We start from the raw sequence: 21,947 nt of genomic DNA, 5'->3' as shown, positions 1-21,947 counted from the left end.
ATAACCAAAATAGTGTGAAAAATGCGCAAGTGAGGTGGTTTGATGGCTTTTATTTTTGTATTTTGGGGTACTTTATTAGGATAATTTGGATATTTTTTCACCTAAAATGGAATGGGTAGTTTGGTGTAGTAGGAGGGATTAGTTCCTAAGATGCAATCTTCGTGCGCCCTTGAGATTTAATGTTTAATTTGAGTGCTTAAGTGCCAGCCCTGAATGGCTATAACAAGCTAATGCTTGGTAAACACGTTGAATGGGATCTTGGTGTTAGATTACATCTATTGGTATTGATAAGCGCGCTTAGGCGCAAGACTCCTGGAGACACTAGCCAAAACACCTCGAGGAGCCTTAGTGCATTTGTGCTGAAGCTAGCGAAGCAGAGTACTATCTTATTTCTATTTATTTTTTTGACCTCTTTGATATACCTTTGCCCCATTATCCTAGCTTTTACTTCAGTACTCCCTCCATTCAACTCCACACTACCACTTTCTTTTTTTCACGTTTGCCAACGCGTCTTTTACGCGCTAAATATCGTTAGCTATGTATTTGCAAAAAATATAAAAGTTAGATATTTTTAATGTTCTCGCAACGACGAATCAAACAAGATCCCACATGAATATATTATCATTTATGTATTGGGAGAAATTGAAATTGAATGTTTAACTATGAATAGTGTACAAAATAGATAATGGTAGTGTGGAGTTGAATGGAGGGAGTATATATTAGCCCTATTTCAAAAGGGGTTATTGCTACACTGTTATTTTGAAGTTACAAATTTGTTTGCATAAACAGTGCGCTTCATTGCTTGAGTGCATGCCATTGCCATTTGCCTGCACATCATCTTTGGCCCTCGTGTTTGTTGTTCCTTTTAAAACAAAGGCCAATAGACTGAGCTTTGAGGCGGAGTAGGACAAGAGTAGTTCTAATTTCACTAATAGTAGTCATTCAGACTGTGAGTGGGTTATAAGTTTAAGTTAAAACATACTTCCTCCATTCCAATCAATTGTATACAACTTCAAAGTACATTTTTCATTTGGTTAAAAATGTATACAATTGGCTGGAATGAAGGGAGCACGACATATTTGGACTTTTTTTCAGAGAATCAGTTCAATATAGCTAGCCAGTCTCTTACTATGTTGTGGCTTGTGAGTTGGCACGTTTTCGCAGTGTAATCGGGTGACCTTTATCATCTTCAATTTTGAGGTTCCTGCCTTTGTTGGGGAAGTGGGTTTGGTCATTCTTTATTTCAGTGGGCCAGGATTCTCTGGATAGCTGCTGTTTATTTTGGTTTATTTCCGGGTATCTGTTGAACTGGAGCAACTGGTTTCAAGAGCCACATCTTTTTCAGCTTTGGTCTTTTGAAATGTGGTGTTGTTTCATTGGGGACTTGGGGTTATCTTTCACGTCTTTTCTAAACCCCTTACCTCCACCAAGTGAATCTTCCGTTGTTTTAATATTGATCTGTTATACATGTTCTATGTTCTTTCAGCCTCTATGTCCATCCACTTGACAATTTTATCTAATGATTCTTTTGATAAAAAATAGATACAGTAAAAACGCTTTAGAAATAGACTCTGCGTCAAAATTACACTAATAATTTCTTAATTTGAATCTGCTATGCGTCATTAACTCCGGTATGTTGGGCGATATTTGGAACAAGATACAGAATCTGGAGGTCTCTTCCACGTGTATTGCTGATGTGAATTCATCTTATAGTCTGAGCCTGGTTAATTGTCGTGTATTAGGTTTGTGCTGGACTTGGACATTGCTGCGCCGAAGATAACAATTCCAACAGAATTTTGTCCAGAAAGTGGTTTTCCAACAAAACTTATGCTTGACCTGGGGAATTTGATAATACGCACGAAGGTATTTTTCTGTAACTTTCCAAGTTGGCTGAACGTAGTGAATCAGACTCCTCTAATATGAGCGATGCAGGAGCGTGATTCAAAGTCACCCGAGACCATGAATCTGTACCTGCAATTTGATATGGTGCTCAGCGACGTTTCTGCATTCCTTGTTGATGGTGATTACTCCTGGGGCAAAGCCTCTCCAAGTGGAAACCTTGGTTCTTCCAAAATACCTGGGCCAAGTTTGTTACATGTCATAGAAAAATGTGGTGTGGTTCTTGTACTCCAACAGGTAAACTCGTTAGGTTTTGTCACTGAATATTTTTAAGTGGATAAACTGTGTTCTAAACATACTTCATTATCTCTCAGACACGTGGCACATTTTCTTCTGTCTGCTTTGGCAATTGATGGTTTTTGTTGCATTGCATATTTTTCACGATTTCCAGGCAGTGCTAATGCCTAGTTACTTTCAGATAAAGGTAGAAAACCCGTCACATCCTTCAACAAGGATTGCTGTGCGCGTACCATCGTTGGGCTTTCATTTCTCTCCATCACGCTACCATCGCTTGATGCAAGTTGCCAAAATTTTTATGGAGGATGATGATAGGAATACTGAACCTCTGCGTCCTTGGAATCAAGCTGATTTTGAGGGTTGGCTATCTGTTTTGACTTGGAAGGTTACTTTTCTTAATACGATACTTCTTCTCAGTACTCCCATTTGGTCATATCTGCTGGTTTTGCTCTTTATGCTGAAGTTGCTGATGTCGTTTTTTTGTTTCTTGTGACTTCTGCAGGGTGTAGCTAACAGAGAGGCGGTTTGGCAGCAAAGATACTTCTGTTTAGTTGGGCCATTTCTGTACACACTAGAAAGCCCAGGAGCAAAATCGTACAAGCAGTACCTGAAGTTAGTGTCTCTCAGCTTTTTCTTATTATTGCTCTTTCGATGGTGGTGTGACTAGTGTCTTCTTTTACGGATACTTATGTGTTATCATGTTCTATAACTGACATTCTTTTTGGTCATTTACTGTAGAGATTGAGTTGTGAGACTATTTAGTGTGTGTTTGGATTGGAGGATTTGGAGGGAAAGAGAGGCGAGAGATTTGGAGGGAAGAGAATTTCTTTGTTTGGTAAGCAAAATGGAGGTGGAGGCAAAATGGATCCCTCCCTCAAGGCAAATTATTTTCCTCCCAACAAAGAAAAGATTTGGAGAAAAAACCCCCTCCCTCCATTTATGCTGCCTTCCCCTCCTTCTGTTTCCTTTCCTTCTTTCCACCTTCCCTCCCTTTCCCTCTCATTTTTCAATCCAATCAAGGCTTCAGTCTCAGAGGGGTTTTGAGAAAGGCAAAAAATAAGATTGGTGTGAGTATTCGCCTAAAATCGTGAGAAAGATTTTCCTTGCATAGGTTCACTCACTCACCCTGACGAAGACCTCTATAGCTAGCAAAGAAAGCGATTGGTTCCCATTAACAAGCACCGAGAAATGAGCAGTAGAGATACAAAACAATAGCCACTTTCTCTACTTACAAGAAAACCCCATCATTTCAAGAGTAGACATAAGAAAACTCTTAGATGATTAAAGCAAGGAGTCAATGCATTCATTGGCAATGGCAATAAGGGCGGCATCCAAAATTTGGCGACCGGGGACACATGCATGTTGAAACGAATCCAGAAGCTTACTTATCACTTCTTTCAACCGCGAAGCTAACACCTTAGCAAGAATTTTATAAGCACTACCAAGAAGACTTATGGCCTATGGGTCTAAAAATCTTGACCACCAGCTCCCGCGGCTTTCAGAATCAAACTCAAAGAAATGACATTCAAATTCTTCTCAAAAACCACCTTTTGTTGTGAAAATCCACAAAGGCTCATAACCACAAAGGCTCATAACCTATACTTCCACTATATCCCAACAATGATGAAAGGGAAAGCAAGGTTAGAACCATCTGGTCCGGGAGATTTGTCTTTACCCAGATCATTGATAGCTTCCCAAACTCCTTCCTCGAAGAAAGGAGATTCCAAGTTAGTGGCATCATGCAAGGATGGGGTATTAAAAGTAAGTCCTGTGAATTGAGGTCTAGAAGTGAAGGCTTCCTCATACAAAGTCTTGTAAAAACCAGTGTTGCCTCTCTTGTGTTGCCTCCCTTACACGGGATCTCTCATTAAAAAACTCTATCCACACGGATGGATCTAATGCAGTTGAATTTCGTTTTATTGCTAGCCGCCATATGGAAAAACTTACCGTGCGATCACCCTCTTCTATGTTGCCTCTCTTGTGTTGCCTCCCTTACACGGGATCTCTCATGGAAAAACTCTCTATCCATACGGATGGGTCTAATGCAGTTGAATTTCGTTCTATTGCTAGCCGCCATATGGAAAAACTTGGTGTGCGATCACCCTCTTCTATCCAGCGTCGCTTTGCTCTTTGCCTCCAAAAAAATTATTAACTGATCTATTAAGTTGTTTTTTGGTCTCTAACCTGGAAAGGCTATACAACAACATTACCCCAGTGCCTCAATGGCTCCCGCAAATTGCGGGGTAGGGGGGGGTCGGATGTACGCAGCCTTACCCTTGTGTTAACAACACAAAGAGGCTGTTTCCGAATGACCCAAGATGGAAGTCTATCAGAAAAAGAAAGAGTTTGAGTTTGTTCCTTCTCATCCCAATCTTGAACCTCAGCCACCAAACATTTCAATTTTCCATCTAAAAGACCCAAAACATCTTTGTTCCATTGTTTGATGCTTTGCTCTGGAAGTGAGAACTTCTTAAGCTAGAATAAGGTGGACCATTTTTCAGAAGGTAAGTGATGTACTCAATTCGACTCGCAACTACCTTCCATTTTTTCACTATTTGGTTGATACTTTTCAAATACTTTACATGGTTAGTTTTTAGCTGGAAAATTCACAATTGGTCGATTGTTAGAGACAAGGCTTTGAGTGAAGAGGGTTTACTCAAAAGTCTCAAAATTACGATAACTGTTCTTATATGTTGCCGTGCTATGTTCCGCGTGTCATCTAGCCGTCTTGACATTAGTCTATATATTTGAAGCCTAGTTACTTCTTGGAGCTTTATGTTGTTTGTTACTTCCTCCCCTTCATTTTGATTTTCCTACTTGTCTAATATATATGTGAGGGGTATTTTAATAAAGTGGGGAAATCAGAGTGAAGTGGAGGAAGTAGTATTTACATCTTGATAAGTTGGATATTGATACCGTAATGCCACAATTGCTATGGCAGTATTTCTTCTTTTGTCATGGGTGACCCTCCTTGGCATCCTTTTAACTTTTATATTTACCTTTTAAAGAAGAGGTATTTTACTGCTTTGTATGCGAATTCATTGATTTTGTGCAGCTTGCGAGGGAAGCAGATATATAGGGTGCCTGCAGAGATTGTTGGCAGTGAGGAACACATCCTTGCGATATGTGATGCTACTTGGCTCCACACTCAGGGCAAGGTTGTTTAGTTTTTGCTTATTTACTGAGCGTACCTCGTGATAAATGCTTTCAATTCACTGTTAAAAGTACGAAGTGTCCCAACTATTTTTTTTTTGTTGCGATCATGATATGGACTGCCAGGGTGATCTTCATTAATCTTCTGTCCACATAACCAGGTTTTTGAGCAAGCAAATGCGGTGGTCCTACGTTTTGATTCTGATGAGTCTTTGACCATTTGGTCCAGCCGCCTTCGAAGCGCTGTATATCGTGCGTCGGTATGTGCACTTTTCATTTCTGAAAACCAAGTGTATTCTAACTTTTTTTCCAGTTTTCAGATCTAAGGCATTAATAATCTGTTTATAAGTAAATTTATATTTTGGTGGTACTCATATGTCTGGTGTTTTTTGGGTTTCCAAATTAAGATTAAAGTGTACCACCTCTGCTATTTGTATTGTCAAGTTTAAAGTAATTATGGAATAATATGTCTGGAATAATATCAAATTTTTATATTGTGTACGCAGTACGCTCATGAATGTATCAATTATGTAGTGGAACCTGAAATTTGACAAAATAATTGTGACGACTTTAAATGATTTTGTTTGATAAGAGACATGGGACCGAGAGAGTATTTTAATAAGTTTTGTGGGTAGGGATAGGGAGACCTGGACAGTCATTTTTTTTAATTGGGGGTGGGAGGTGGGTAGGGTGATGCTTACGAGTACTATATCCTGGCTTTCAAAGATTGTGTTACACCATATTTATTTTTTAGTGTCTTCACCCTTTATTTGTTGTGACTGCACTGTCGTATTGCTTTCAAGTTACTTTGTCATTTAAATAACTCCTATCTATGGCATATTCTGGTTCTTACATGGTAGGCTTCAGCTCCTATCACTACATTGTCTGAATCCTCATCGGATGCGGAGGACTCTGAATCAATGATTCCTGAGCTAGACCGTGCTATCAATGCTGTGAATGCAGAGAAAATTTTCATAACGGGTGTGTTAGATGAGTTAAAAGTCTCCTTCGATTATAACCAGCAGGTGAGCTCCATTATGTTTCCTTGCTTAGACATCTGTGACTTTGTGAGTACAACAACTTACCTTTGTTCTCACAATACTTATACTAGTATGACAAGAGTTTCATGAAGATGCTGCTATCTGAAGAGAAGCGTTTATTTGAATTTCGGGCTACAGGTGGTCTGGTATGTAGACTATCCTGATGGACTTGTCCTTTCTGTATATTAGTTGACCATAGTTTTCTGAACAGTAGCTCTTTGAAACAGGTGGAGATTGCTATAAAGGAAAATGATATGTTTATAGGAACACTCCTGAAATCCTTGGAGATTGAAGATCTGGTGTGTGAAGCAAAATCAGAACGTCACTATATGGCAAGATCCTTTATACGGGGCCCAGATGTTACTTCAGTTTCTGAGGATATGCTAAGCCCAAGTTGCAGTGGTTACGACATTTCAACTGATGGTGACGAGAATTTCTACGAGGCTTCAGAGAACTTACCAGAGACGGACTCTCCAACTCAGTTTTCTGAAATATTGTCACCTGAAGTGTCTGCATTTAGGCCTCCTGGGTTCAATAAGGTGCCTGGTCTTCTACCTGATACATCTTTTCAGTCCACAGAAGAGACAATCGGCCATATTGATGAGTTAAACAGCTTTATTAAGGCTCAAATTGTTATCTATGACCAAAATTCTCCTTTCTACAACAGAACAGATAAAATGGTGAGTTAGTCATTATCTTTGGCAATTCATTCTGATCCGTTTCTTGATATCTAATATTTTCCATTGACTACAGGTGGTGGTGACCCTTGCCACCTTATCATTTTTCTGTCGCAGGCCTACTGTGGCTGCCATCATGGATTTTATGAATGGTATTAATTTTGAGGCTGAGAGCTGTGAATCGCTTAGTGATAGCTCGTCAGTGGCCACTCAACAGATTGAAATCTCTGGTGAAGATGTTGATCACCCTCAATTATTAACTGCTGACCAGCCTGCAGTAACAGGTCTACTTGGGAAGGGGAAATCCAGGATTATTTTCTGTTTAATTCTGAAAATGGCACGTGCCCAGATAGTTCTTATGAAGGATGATGAAACTAGACTTGCTACCTTATCGCAGGATAATTTGCTTACTGATATTAAGGTTCTCTCTCTTACCTTGGTATATGTGAGCTGCATCTGGTTGAGAACTTTGGGTTTGCTGATCCAATGTCCTTTTTCAGGTGTTCCCTTCATCTTTCAGTATTAAAGCTGCCATTGGTAATCTAAGGATAAGTGACGACAGTCTTCCTCATCATCATATCTATTTCTGGGCTTGCGATATGAGAAATCCAGGTGGTAGTTCGTTTGTAGAGGTACTCTTTCTTGATATACTGTTATTTTATGGGTTTTCTGTTTTCGTATACTCCCTCCTATTCATAGTGTTCTTCCCAGTTTCCTTAATAGGTAACTTCATGGTGTTCTTCCTACTTTCGTCTTTTATAGTTAAATTTCTGGACTTTTCAATACCATTTTCCATTTACAAGGTGCGTATCAATTGTAACTATTTTTCTTAAGAGTTGTACCCAAACAATATGGGAAGAACACAGTGAATAGGAGGGAGTATGTTGTTCGCATAATTTAACATATCGAACTATCGAAGGATGACAATCTTCCCCCTCCTTCACTCCATTTTTCTCTCCTTTCCTCTAATCCAGACTGTGAACCACATTTCTTTATCTCTCACTCCCATCTCCACAGCAATGGGACGGGGGGAATGGATCTGGTGGCATGCTGCTATATTTCACGTTCTCCTCCCTTGCAGCCTGTTGATGGATACATATGGTGATCTGTCAAACAGAGGGGAGGAAGAAGGGACTTTTGTGTGGGTGTTGACAGCATGGATGGTTCACAAAATGGATTATATTGGGGTAGAGGGGTGATGTAAGGCTGTGAGGTAGGAATTTTATGTGAGCTTGAGGTCGGGATTGATGTGAGTAGCGAGGAGGTTGATGCAATAGTGGGTTTAGGGGAGTAGGCTGACATAGGGGAGGTCGTCGATGATTTTACCATACATTTGCACGGAAGTTAAACACATATCTGTTTCGCTTCTGTTTGTGTATACAATATCTATATCTATTTATTTTAATCTTCTGTTATGTACCTAAATTTTGTGAACCTTTAAAGTGGACAGATAGAGTTCCTAATTGATTCATGACTGTATTGGTTTGTTATGTAGAACTGTAGAAGCAAACTAATCTTGTACTCTTCTTGATTGCTGCATGTTGGATGAGCTGTATGCAGTCTAATATTTAACTTCACATGAATGCTATGAACGCTCTTAAATTAGTAGCAATTGATGTAGACCCTTGTGTGTTTTTACTGGCCTACTGTCTCTATTTGCAAAGGAGGCAAATGCTCACTTTTCTTCATCCTTTGGAATTCGATGGAATAAAGCAATATGTCATTAAATTTTTTGCATTGTATTTTAAGGTAGCCATCTGTCGATGCAAATCCTGACGCAATTTTCGTTATTGATCATCTGGAAACATCCTCTCCTTATTTTCTGCACAAGGGCATCCGAACCCTCTTACTTCCACATAGATGGTAGCGCCTTAAAGGCAAATGGGGTAACATTGTTAATGTGTCCATATGCTATGTGTTCCAATGGTGTGTTCTGTGTTGTCTTCATATATTCGCTCTTCCTTTTGTCTTTGTTTTACAGCATTTGCATGTGTGCAGATGTGTTTCATTTCATACAACCCCGATGACGATGACTATGAAGGGTTTGAATACAGCTTAGGCGGACAATTTTCAGAAGTAAGGGTTGTTTTCTTGAACCGGTTTATCCAGGAGGTAATAAACGTAGCTTACCTCTTACCAGTCCTTCAATTTGCTCACTTGTTCTACTAGTCTTTCCTTCTTCAAATTGTTCTTTTTCTAAATTTATCAAATTTTTATAGGTAGTTAGCTACTTCATGGGTCTTTCTCCCAGCACTTCAAATACCGTTGTGAAAGTAAGAGACCAGGTTACTGATTCTGAGAAGTTGTTCTCTACAAGTGAAATTGAGGGTTCACCTGCTGTGAAACTAGATCTTTCACTTACAAAGCCAATAATCATAATGCCTCGGAGAACAGACAGTCTAGAGTATGCTATATTCCATTCTGTGACATCTTCCCTGTTTAAATCGGCTCTTTTGCTCGTTATAGTGAATTCTGGATACATCTATGGCTAACAACTTTTACATTGCAGTTACCTGGAGCTTGATGTTGTACACATAACTGTCCGGAACACCTTCCATTGGCTTCATGGCACTAAACATGAAGTGAATGCTGTTCACATGGAAATAATGACTGTGATGGTCAGTTGTCCTGACCTTTTCTTATAGATGGCATATAAAAGCTATGTATTTTTCGGGGTAGCTGAATTCATCTGTTTTAGTTCAAATGAGGCACTGACTGCACCAACTGTCTTCCTATTTTCTTTTTTCTTAATCTAAAACTATTGCACGAGTCTGATGTTGCTGAAGATTGCAATCACTCCTTCTGGTGCCTAAATTATACAAAATATATCAATTGGTTTGTCAATGTGACATCTGGTGGTACTTTGAGTATCATTTACAGGAAGCTACATGGAATCTTTTGAGGTGGCTTTCATGCAGATAGTCATGAAATATGCACGCAATGAGTAAAACTCAACTTTTGACATGTAGGTTGATGACATCAACTTGAACATTGGAACTGGAAAAGTATTAGGTGATACCATAATTCAGGAAGTCAATGGGTTATCTATTGTTATACGACGCTGTCTCCGAGACCTGTTACATCAAACTCCAAGCACAGAAGCTACTATAGAGGTGATTTTGTACATTTATCTATATTTTCTAGCAGAAGTTTCTGTATTTGGAAACTATTGGGTCTTCATTCTCTTGACAGTGTTCCCCATAAGGTGCCTCCTTTCTAATTTTCTGCTTATTACTGCTTACAGATGGATGTAATGAAAGCCGCTTTGTCTAACAGAGAATACCAAATAATCACGGAGTGTGCACTCTCTAATATTTCAGAGACTCCGAATATTGTGCCTCCTTTACAGTGGAAACAAACTGTACCATCTGTGGAGATGGTAGAACCTGTTAATATCTCTGATTTAACGTCCCATCAAGTTGAATCTATTTCAAAAGAAGTGTGGATCAATATGAAGGTCAATGTTGCTATTAAGTTGGTGGAATTGAGCTTGCATTCAGGTGCAGCGAGAGATTCACCACTGGGAACTGTAAAGGTAGATGCATTGTTTTATGCCTTTGATAAACTCATTGCTCATGTACTTTATTTTTGTAAATAAGTGTTCTGATAAAAACCTTATGTGAGATAATATTGCTACCGTATATTGAAGAGACCTAGGAATATATTTGAATAAACACTAATGGCTCAGCAACTTGCATACATTTCCATCTCTCTCTCTCTCTCTCTCTCTCTCTCTGGTAGTCAATCCATGCATTCGCAGTTCATTTTTGGCTAAGTTCGTAGGATAAGCGAGAGCATGATGTAAAGAAAGCACTGAAAGAAGTTACAGGAGAAGCTAAAGGAAATATGCCATCAAGTAAGGACACGTCTTGGTGGAACGATAGCGAAGTAAGCGATAAAGACCAAATGTTATTGTTATGAAGGTTTGGGGAAATTGTAGGAAATATGAGAACTGTGCGAAGTACTATAAGGCTAGAAGAGAAGCTAGAAAGAAAGTGCGTGATGCGACGATAAAGGTCAATTAAGAATTGTTATGTAAAGGGAAAATGAAATCTATGGAGGGAAACAAGATATTGGGAAAGTTAATTGTATGAGGAATGTTGTTCGCAAGATTTTGGATCAAGATAATGAGATAAATGATGGATAAAGATCATACTTTGATAGTTTGATATCATATTAAATGGCTATCAAGATAACGGGATATTAGGTATGTTTTCTTTGACTATGGTTAATTGAGAATTTATAGGCAGAATTCATGAGTGAAGTTAAAATCGCATTAAGGAAGATGGGGTGCAAGAAAGCAAAGAATCACTTGTTATCCTTATTGAAGTTGGTAGGTGTTTGGGGAGAGAGAATTCGAATGTTACCAGTGCTTTCCACCAAGATTAGGAGAAGCAACAAGATACTGTGGGGTGTGGAAGAAAAGTACCCTTGTCCCTTTGTATAAGAACAAAGGCAGTGTTCCAAGATTGTATAAGCAACAAAGATGATTTGGCCATTTGAGACAGAGACAAATTGCTATCCTAACTAGGAGGCTTGAAAATTAGGGAACGGATCAGATTGCAAGGGATAGATGAAGACCCTAGAAAACATGGATTAAGGTAAAATAATACAAGGTTTCTTTGGATTAAAGAATAAATGGTGATGGAGAGGACTATAGGGAGGAAAAGAATTTGTGAATGACAGACTTTGATTCATACACTTTTTACTATAGTTAATTAATTAAATTTATTTTTTCATTATTTATTTATTTATTTATTTGGTGTTTTTATTTAAAGAATTTGTGAATGACGCACTTTGATTCATACACAAGCATGTAATATTTATGTGTACAATTTGTTAACTTTTATTGTTGGTAGGTTAACAATGCATGGCTACTCTATAAGTCTACCACTGATGGTGAAGGTTCAGTATCTGTTACCCTTCAAAGTTTTAATGTTCTCGATGACCGTGAGGGCACAAACGAACGGTATAGACTTGCAATAGGACAGCCGGAGAACATTGAATATAGTTCTTTAAGCTTCAAAAACAGTGAGTCTGGGCAGATTTCAAATTCGAAAGTGTCTACTGAGCTGGAGAGTACTGCAGTAGCTACGATGCTTATTTTTGATGCAACCTTGAGTGAGCAGTCATCCTCTGTCTGTTTGTGCGTACAAAGACCTCAGTTGCTTGTTGCTCTTGATTTCCTCCTGGCTGCTGCAGAATTTTTTGTCCCAGCAGTTCGTGATGTACTTTCTAGTGAAGAGACTGACGTCTCAATGGATTTAGTTGATGCAATTATCTTGAGTGACTCCACTTTTATCCAACCTTCGGCTGAATTTTCACTCTCTCCTCAGAGACCATTGATCGTGGATAATGAAAATTTTGATCATTATGTATATGATGGGAATGGGGGTACATTACTGCTGAAAGATAGACAGGGTTCTAACATTTCTTCCCCTTGTGAGGAAGGTACAATCTTTGTGGGAAATGGAAAGAAGTTGGTATTCAGAAATGTCCTTATCAAGGTGCTGGTCCCTATTTTACATTCTGCATATAATTTCATCTTCGTGGTTTCAGTATCAAATATAGTAGTTAATTGAACAATATGAATGTGTTGCAGGACGGGCGGTTTTTGGACTCCTGTATAGTATTGGGAACAAATAGTAGCTACTCTGTTTCCAAGGAAGATCATGTCATTTTGGAGACTGGAGATGAAGAATCTTTGGAAGATTCATCTGGGAGTCATGACGTCATAGAACCTCAATCTACGCAAACTACCAAGTCTTCAGAATTTGTCATTGAGTTACAGGTAAGTTTAGTTCCGGCAAATAGTTAATTGACGGATAGATCTTCCTAATTCTGCCTACCTGATGGTGGTCTGACTGGTGCAGGGTGTTTAGTTATGCGTTAATAGATAGATTTTGTTGTTGCGAGAATGAGCACAGAAGTCTAAAAGAACTATCTGATTCTTTGTGTTAATAAAATTATTTAAATTAATCGTATGATTCACCATAAGAAGACTAGACTATGCCGCCAAGACATACTTAGAATATTCGTGCTTTCATTTGTTGGTTACCATAACATCAACTTGTTGTCTTCCACACATCTGCACTTAGTTCCTTCTGATGGTAATTTGACTCGCAGGTTATTAGTCCAGAGCTTACTTTTTACAGCACATCTAAAGATGCAGGGGAATCTATTAGTCTTTCCAACAAACTGTTGCATGCTCAGTTGGATGCATTTTGCAGGTTAGAATTTCTCCTACACCTTGTTATAAATCAGGTAGACAGCGACAACACTATTTTGGGAATAGCCAATTTTGGTTATAATTTCTTTTTTTGATCTGTCGACTTCTCATGATTCCATATTTCCAATGTAGCCAAAGATTCATTACTCTTTGGTTCTGGATTATGATGGAATAAAGCAAAATGGCTCACTAAAGTGGCTACGCTTCTTTCTCTTGTGAAGTAGTGGTCCTTCGATGCAGTTCTCGACGCAATTTTCATCTTGGGTCATTCGGAAACAGCCTCTTTGTGTTGCTAACACAAGGGTAAGGCTGCGTATATCCGACCCCCCTTACCCCGCAATTTGCGGGAGCCACTGAAGCACTGGGGTAATGTTGTTGTTGTTGTATCTGTCGACTTCTCATTTTTGCCATCCAATTATGCATCAATGGCGTTTGGGAAATTTGTGTGAACCTGTAGTCTGCTGAGCTTATCTACGAGTTCTCAGAGGAGTCCTTAATTCTCCGACACTGCGTTGATATTTTTGATGCTGGTTTCAGGATAGTTATGAAGGGTGAAACTATTGAAATGACTGCAAATGCGCTGGGATTGACAATGGAAAGCAACGGCATCAGAGTTTTGGAGCCATTTGATACCTCGATCAAGTTTTCAAAAGTTGCTGGGAAGACAAATATACATCTCTCTGCTTCTGACATTATAATGAATTTCTCGTTTAGCATTCTACGTCTATTTTTGGCTGTTGAAGAAGAGTTGTTATCCTTCTTAAGAATGACATCAAAGAAAATGACCATTAGTTGCTCTGAGTTTGACAAAGTAGCTGTGATGGAATGTAAGTTTAGATAAGTTTGTACATGATGTCAGTTCTAGGAGTTTAGCAACTTTTTTGACTAGTGCTCCTTATTGTGTTGATTTAGCAGGTCCGGACACTGATCAAGTATATGCATTTTGGAGACCTCGGGCTCCCCCTGGCTTTGCTGTTCTTGGTGACTATTTGACTCCAATGTAAATTACGCCTGTTTAATATTTTCCTGCATTCGTATGTAACAATCTTTTTCGTATTGTCTCTCTTCTGTTTATATACAAACCAATCTGTTGACAATTCTACTTCTGTATCACAGTGACAAACCACCTACCAAGGCGGTTCTAGCTGTAAACAAGAATCTTGTAAAAATCAGGAGACCTGAGTCTTTCAAGTTAATATGGCCACCTATCACATCTGGTACACCTGGTGTCAATTGCGAGACAGATGACATCAAAAGACTTCCCCATGTTGTCGCTAAGGGAAACGTTAGCTGTTCAATTTGGTATCCCGTGGCTCCAAAAGGATATATCTCCATGGGCTGTGTGGTTTCTTCTGGCATAACCCCACCCCCTCCTTCAGCAACATTCTGCATCATGGCGTCTTTAGCTTCATCTTGTTCCTTGAGAGACTGCATTATTATTGGTGGAAGCAATGAGTATGTGTATATATAACTCTTCCTTGTTGGTTTTAGTAATTGCTGCAGTACAACGTTTGTGCTTTGTTCTCCTTCCGACCATAATTTACTGTTAAAAGTTTTAAACCTTTCAAAGTTGACTATCATTAAGTCCCACTTGCACATTTAAAGTTTATAATCCGAAGATAATGTGCGAGTGTAATTAAATGGTACATATGGACTAATGATGGGTGAGCTGGTCATTATAGATTGTCTAGAATGATAATTGTGCACTTGTACCAAATGTCATTTATATATTGAGGGGTTCTTTTGCTTTGCAATTGGCTTTATCCATTATTTGGTTCTTTGGGTTTCAGATCTTCAATGGGTTTGCCCTTCTGGCGCGTGGATAATTGCCTTGGGACGTTCTTGGCCACAGATCCCAATTCAGGCAATCTAAGTGGTGGAGCATATGACTTACGTCATATTCTTTTTGGGGCCTCCGAGTTATCGCAAGAAGTTTCCGCTAGTACTGCCACTCATGCTTTAACAAGTCATGAGTCCCATCCTGCGCAGTTTCCATCTCTAAACTCTGGCCGGCGTTTCGAGGCAGTAGCCAGCTTCTCTTTGGTGTGGTGGAATCAGAGTTCAAGCTCGAGAAAGAAACTGTCAATATGGCGTCCTGTAGTCCCTCCAGGGATGGTATACTTTGGTGATATTGCTGTTAAAGGGTATGTCATTGCTTGTGTGTTCCCCTCAATAGGTTTGTCACTTGTCGTTCTTCCCCCTTTTCCATTCTAGGTTCCAGTGAATTGCAAATCGGTTTGTGTATTGACTGTGTTCCTATGGTCCTCGGACTCGCCAGCGTACCCGTGTCGTGTCGTACGGACGGCAAAAGGAAAAATGGACACTTCAGAATTTAAAAATTAAAAAAAAAAGTGTACCAGATAGAAGTCGAGAAGTTGACAGGGGATTGGAAGCCATTGATGAACTCGTGTAGAGAAGATGAAGACTCTTAGGGTGTGTTTGGATAGCAAAAGTGGGGGGAAAGGGAGGGGAGGAGAAAAGAGGGAAGGGAAAGGGAGAGAAGGGAAGGGGAGGGGGAATGGTGTGGGTGTTTGGATACAATTTCCCTCCAAATCTTGCCTATTGTGGAGAGATTTTGATTAGGCTTGGAGGGAAATTGAATCCCTCCAAATCTCTCCCCCTCCATTTCTCTCCACCCTCATTTGCTATCCAAACAAGGGATTTTAAATCCCCTACTCTCCCTCCCTTTCTTTTCCCTCCAAATCACTCAATCCAAACACACCCTTAGTTTCCTTTACTTTAATTGAGTTACATGGGGTGAGGAGTAAATTTATGAGGAAGTGGAGAAATTAATTTTTTATTCTTACTTGTGTGACTAACGAACGGGGACACATGAGAACCCACATGCTTTTAATTTTTTCACTAAAGGAAGTACTGTACAATATTTTAACACTACCTCTGGGTCAGGGACATTTGTTGTCCTATTCCATTTTGGGCTGTCCAAGTCAATTGTTGTCCTTTTTATTTTAAGAATGAACTTGATGAGCAATTTGGTCATTCACACACAATTTAATCCACTTGTCATTTATTAATCCCCCCCCCCCCCTTCTCTCTCTCTCTCCTTTGTCTTTTTGCCAAAACCAAAGGACAACAATTGACCGGGACGGAAGGAGTATTACTTTTACCATTGTGTTTACAGCCACTTGCTTTTGGGATTGAATTTTTTACTCCCTCGGAATTTTGGATACATGTTGACCGTGTCCAAAAATTGTCGTATCCGTTAGTTATTCGTGTTCTCGTATCCTTGATTTTACGACTTCAAGTGTTGGAGACAAGGATTCATACCCGTACGTCGTACCCGAGTCCGAGCACCATAGCTGTGTTCTATTGTGATGCTGACCTAAAATCTACTCTACAAGAGTCACTCTTATATGTTATAAGCGTATTGCGTGCTACATGTGGTCTATTCACAATGAATTAGGCAACTTTGTTTCAAATGGAGCCAGTCTCTCTATTTGAATGTGATGCAAAACAGCAAAATGACTCTTATTTGCTTTTTTTATGAAGTAGTAGTTGGTGGATGCAATTCTTGATGCAACTTTCTCTATGAAGTAATGTGGAAATATTCTTTGTGTGCTTCAAACACAAAGATAGGGCTGTGTACATCCGACCTCCTTTCGTTGCCATAGGCTGGAGCTTTTGAAACAGGGGTTAATGTTAATGGTGGGTATGGCTGCAGGTATGAACCTCCAAATTCCTGTATTGTTGCTGAAGATCTTGGTGATGAGGTATTGAAAGAACCTTTAGGCTTTAAAATGGTTGGGAAGATCAAGAAACAAAGGGGAGCTGAATCTATTTCATTGTGGTTGCCCCAAGCTCCTCCAAGCTATGTTTCTTTGGGCTGCATTGCGTGCAAAGGTGCTCCGAAAGTACAAGATTTTAGTTCGTTACGTTGCATACGAAGTGACATGGTTACTGGGGATCAATTTTCTGAAGAAAGTGTGTGGGATACGTCTGATGCCGGGCACAGTTCAGAATCATTCAGCATGTGGACAGTTGGTGGTGATCTGGGTACCTTTGTGGTGCGGAGTGGTTACAAAAAACCCCCCAAAAGATTTGCATTGCAGCTTGCTCATAGAAGTGTGACAGATGGTCCTGAAGATACAATTATTGATGCAGAAATTAGAACATTTTCTGCTGCATGCTTTGATGACTTTGGTGGCTTAGTAAGTTCATCTAGAGGCGTAAAAAACTTATTGATGTCCTTAATCTGTCTTTTTGTCAGAGCAATATTATGCCATTCTTCTTGTTCAAGTGTGAAAAGTGCTTTCCCTTGTATTTTTTTTTGGAATTTTGCAGATGGTTCCATTATTTAATGTTTCCTTAAGTGGAATTGGATTTAATTTACAAGGAAGGCCTGACTATTTAAACTCCAGTGTCAACTTCTCTCTTGTTGCTAGCTCATATAACGACAAATATGAGTCATGGGAGCCTGTTGTGGAGGCAGTTGATGGATTCTTGAGGTAATTCTTCCCACTCCTGATTCACATTAAGTTTCATATCTGCTCTATGTTGATCGGCTCATGGGATGTTTGCCGTTAGAGTTATGGTGCCCCTCTCACTTGTACAGCTGGCCTGACATATTTTGGTTTTATTCTGCTTGTGGAGCTAAAAACTTCATAGAATAAGATTTCACCACCTACAACATGCTTTTTTAGCTTTATACTTTATTGAAGTTACAATTTGGTGTTGTTAATGAAGATGAAGCTTTCTATTTGATTAGCTTCAAGCTCCGAAGAGTTGGTTGCGTATTTTTACACAAAAATATCTGCTCCCCCAGACCCCCGACCCCACCTCCTTTCTCCCCGATAGTTGTCTCCTCATTGAGACCGTCGCTTTTACTTTGGTCGGAGTCTTAATCTTGCCTACGATTCCATCACGCAAATTGCGGGAAGCACAAGACAGTCTGCTCGCCATGAGTCGCTGCATCATGCTGTTATTATTTGCCACCTTCTTACTCGTTCACTACATATGATGACTATATTCCAATAATTAGGCCTGCGAACGGCGTTGGTTTTGTTGTTTAATATCAAGTTAAGTGCTCTACTACGGACAGCACAAAGTCGTCTTACAGCATATAGAGGTCAATGTTATGGTGGAGTGAAATAGGTTATTTCAGGTGATAAGTATCTAATAGGCATGGGTGCTAGATATTGAGATGCACTTGCAGAGATTTGCTTATGTTTGTTTTAGGCTTTTAGCAGTGACATTGTGAAAAAGGATAGAAGTTTCTCCTATGAGTGGCCTTCTTAACAACTTTAGCATTCGTGTACCGCAAGGAGTAGATTACTTTTTGGCTTTGAATTAGTCTTGAAGACATGGAGCCCTTCTATTACCAATAGAGCCAAAGATCCATTATTTTTTGGATCTGAATTATGATGGAAAAACGCAAAATGACTCGCTTAGTTGGGTGCATTCTTTTTAGGGTTATTTCAGGAGAATAATCCAAACTAAGCCTTCTCTTCTCATATTAATTCAAACTAATGTTTAACTGAGAAAAATCCAAACTTCATCATTTAACTCGTACTGAACTGGCCCCATAATTTACCTGTTAACATCTGTTTCCCATAGGTGACTTGGTGGAAACCTTGATGAAAATTCTTCTTCCCAACAGTTACCACAGCACTTTTCCGCCGTGTGGATTTTGGGAAAGAGAAGGTATATGATACACTCAGCTACATATAACGTAAACCTTGATGAAAAACTTTCGCATTTTCCATCTCTATTGTTATCAAATCCCATACAAGTTGAAAACCTTGATGAAAAACCCACAAACAAAATGAAAAAAAGCAAACCTACCAAAAAGAAAATCAAACAAAGACAGACACAAAAAAGTTGATGGAAGAGGTAGAAGAATTAGGATGCCGGTACTTTGTGCAGCTAGAGTTTTCGAATTAACTAAAGAATTAGGTCACAAATCTGATGATGAAACTATTCAAATTATTCAATGGCTTTTACAAAAAATCAGAAAATGCCATTATTGCTACCACTGGTACTGGTACCATCCCCGCTTCTTTCTTATTCGCTTCCGGCTCCCCTGTTTCTGAACAGCTACCTCTGTTTCTGCACCAATTTCGGGGACTTGGAACTTGATTGGTAATAATCATTCGCCTCCGGGTTCGTGGGGATACGAGTTCAATTCGGGTCAAGATACGAGTTCAATTCGTTTCACAGTTGAAGGAGGAAATCAATTTGGGGGAAATTAATCTAGTGTTTTTGATTAAATAAGGGGAAATTAATATGTTGTGTGTTGTTTTTGTTTGTGAAGAAAAATGAAGGAAGGACTTCACAGCTAAATTAGTCTTATAGTCAAAGGGAAACCGGTTGTACAAGTTTCCCTTCCATTAGTTTAGTAGGAGTTAAATGATGTCAAAGTTTGGATTTTTCTCGGTTAAACATTAGTTTGGATTAATACGAGAAGAAGAGCCTTAGTTTGGATTATTCCCATGAAATAACCCTTCTTTTTGTTGTGAAGACAGTCATAATGCAATTCTTGACGCAATTTTCTTTTTGAGTCACTGGACCAACCTCTCTACATTGCTTACACAGGCGTAAGGTTGCATACATCTGACCTCCCTCTACCCCGCCATTTACGAGAGCCCTTGAGGCACTGGGGTAATGTTATTGTAAGTAGTCATGGAAGATGTGACGTTAAATATCTTTATTTTTGTTGGGGATCACTGTCAGTTATTTAGTAGTTTATCAGTTATATGCAGCTTGAGTAATGCATTATGTCCTTCATTTTTGTTAAGAGAAGTTCCTATCCTCCACCCATTTTTGCATTTTGAAATTTTTATTGGCTTCTCTTCTCCTGAAGTTGACCTTGAAACACTATAGAATTCTCTTAGCTCGTGGCATTAGATTGTTCCATGTGTGGAATATGTATAAGGGTGCTCATGCTCTGCTGGTGGTTCTTTTCATACATATTTTTGATATGAAAGTCTCGTTATATCTTATTTATCATTTACTTATCAAAATGAAAGTCTCGTGAAAACAATTTGCAGGTACCAGTATGACTTAAATTCACCTGGCTCTGCCTCTCAGTTACGTCTCACGACAACAAAAGATCTAAATTTGAATGTTTCCAGTTCTAATGCTAATATGCTCCTCCAGGCTTATGCTAGCTGGCATAGTCTTAATGAAGTCCAAGAATCTTATGTTAGAAGAGTAAGTTTTTCTCAATAGCTTGAAGCTCTTCAAATTTCTGTTAGGTTGCCAACTACAGGTTGGAGTGTAACAACCTGGCCTTCTTTTCTTATAATTTTTAAGGATATTTTCTGTTATTCAGGAATATGGACTAATCTTCCATGCTGATCAACTTTTTTGGGCAGGAAATTGTGTCTCCTGCTTCTAATGTCGGGATAGTGGATAACGTCCTTCATAAAAGAGACTATTATATTATCCCACAGAACAAGCTTGGTCAAGACATTTTTATTCGAACCACTGAACTAAGGGGCCTCTCCAATATATTTAGGATGTCCTCTGGAGACGTGAAGCCTCTCAAAGTTCCTGTGTCCCAAAACATGCTGGATTCTCACTTGAAAGGTGTCGCAGGCCAAACGTGCCATCGAATGGTGACATTTATCATTGCGGAAGCGCAGGTTTTTTCTTTATCCTCTTTAGCAGATTTTTCGATTATTTTGTAGCATGCTCTTTTCCAAAGTCATAATATGTGGTCCATATATAAGTTCCATTATAGCTCTCCACTGATGGTATGTTGTTCTTATAGTTTTTTCTTCTGATTAGTCATCCTCTTGGGGTAAATTTTATCACACAACAATTAGGCCTACGCTCTTATATGGAACCGCTTCTTGTCACACAAAAAAAACGAATTTAGCGAAGATGCGTATGCTATGCTGGATGTGTGGCGATACAAGGAAGGATAGACTGAGGAACGAGGTGGTTAGGGAGAAAATAAGAGTTGTGCCTATTGAGGATAAAATGAAGGAAAATCATTTACTCTTTTCCTTGTTAACAGTCTTTAGAATCCAAAATAGAAAAAAATTGCACTAAACTCTATCTACAAAGTACAAATCCGTTTGCTAAAATTGCGCGCCTTATGTCTCCAAGGCACGCGCCTTAGCCTCGCGCTTTTTCGCCTTGAACCCTCCTCACCCGATCATGACTTTTAAAATTAAGATTGAAAACAATATGAATTATCTTGGGAGTGCAAAAAATATGGCGTTGGAGAGGGTGATATGGACGGAAAGAAGCGGTGTAAAAGTTGTTCAGTTTTTGGATTTATGCTCTAATTTTTATTGTTGTTTGAAAAAACCCTTAGTATTTGACTTGTATTATTTTGTTTATTTTTCAAATATTTTCACCACTTCAATTTGATTCTTCACATCTTTTATACTTTCTTTTATTTCACCTAACATTTACAAGTTTCAATTACCTTTAGATTGTGTTTGGGAACTTCGAAACTGATTGTCTTTTCATGAATTCATTTCTTGAATTTGAAATGTTAGGATTCATTGATTTCAATTTGGAATCAGTTTTCAAAGTTGTTTAGGAACTTCCTTTTCTTCCATAATTTTTTTTTGGGCTCATTCATAAAGGGCTTCGAATTCATATTAGCCGACCGACCTTAAGATTATTCTAGGACGACGGCTCTGTTGTTGATGTTGTTGTTGTTGTTGCCCTGTTGGTGTCACCCTTTTGGTATTTTATTGTCCATGGGGCTGAAGGCATTTCTCCCTTGGTGTCCTTTAA

The 21,947-nt window shown here is 39.1% G+C and overlaps 1 protein-coding gene across 2 annotated transcripts in view; it reads left to right on the top strand.

Annotated features, from left to right (window-relative positions):
* The window catches only part of LOC141653693 (uncharacterized), a 52,352-nt gene that overhangs the window by 12,083 nt on the left and 18,322 nt on the right, over positions 1-21,947 (top strand). The window contains exons 16-42 of one of the 2 annotated variants that reach the window (XM_074461534.1): positions 1,743-1,863; positions 1,933-2,136; positions 2,318-2,521; positions 2,639-2,748; positions 5,192-5,294; positions 5,451-5,549; positions 6,150-6,314; positions 6,401-6,475; positions 6,557-7,009; positions 7,083-7,427; positions 7,507-7,638; positions 9,005-9,118; positions 9,226-9,410; positions 9,516-9,624; positions 9,976-10,119; positions 10,251-10,541; positions 11,866-12,513; positions 12,609-12,797; positions 13,133-13,236; positions 13,773-14,062; positions 14,151-14,235; positions 14,352-14,690; positions 15,026-15,379; positions 16,915-17,401; positions 17,535-17,698; positions 20,240-20,402; positions 20,567-20,836. In XM_074461534.1, the coding sequence (XP_074317635.1) occupies positions 1,743-1,863; positions 1,933-2,136; positions 2,318-2,521; positions 2,639-2,748; positions 5,192-5,294; positions 5,451-5,549; positions 6,150-6,314; positions 6,401-6,475; positions 6,557-7,009; positions 7,083-7,427; positions 7,507-7,638; positions 9,005-9,118; positions 9,226-9,410; positions 9,516-9,624; positions 9,976-10,119; positions 10,251-10,541; positions 11,866-12,513; positions 12,609-12,797; positions 13,133-13,236; positions 13,773-14,062; positions 14,151-14,235; positions 14,352-14,690; positions 15,026-15,379; positions 16,915-17,401; positions 17,535-17,698; positions 20,240-20,402; positions 20,567-20,836 (5,947 nt within the window). Of the gene's footprint in view, positions 1-1,742; positions 1,864-1,932; positions 2,137-2,317; positions 2,522-2,638; positions 2,749-5,191; positions 5,295-5,450; positions 5,550-6,149; positions 6,315-6,400; positions 6,476-6,556; positions 7,010-7,082; positions 7,428-7,506; positions 7,639-9,004; positions 9,119-9,225; positions 9,411-9,515; positions 9,625-9,975; positions 10,120-10,250; positions 10,542-11,865; positions 12,514-12,608; positions 12,798-13,132; positions 13,237-13,772; positions 14,063-14,147; positions 14,236-14,351; positions 14,691-15,025; positions 15,380-16,914; positions 17,402-17,534; positions 17,699-20,239; positions 20,403-20,566; positions 20,837-21,947 lie in introns of both variants that reach the window. The other variant, XM_074461533.1, reaches the window with a different exon arrangement.

The sequence above is a fragment of the Silene latifolia genome, chromosome 4 (assembly GCF_048544455.1).
Source record: "Silene latifolia isolate original U9 population chromosome 4, ASM4854445v1, whole genome shotgun sequence".
Taxonomy (NCBI): domain Eukaryota; kingdom Viridiplantae; phylum Streptophyta; class Magnoliopsida; order Caryophyllales; family Caryophyllaceae; genus Silene; species Silene latifolia.
The sequence above is the reverse complement of the archived record's forward strand: the minus strand, read 5'-3'. Positions and strand labels throughout refer to the sequence as shown.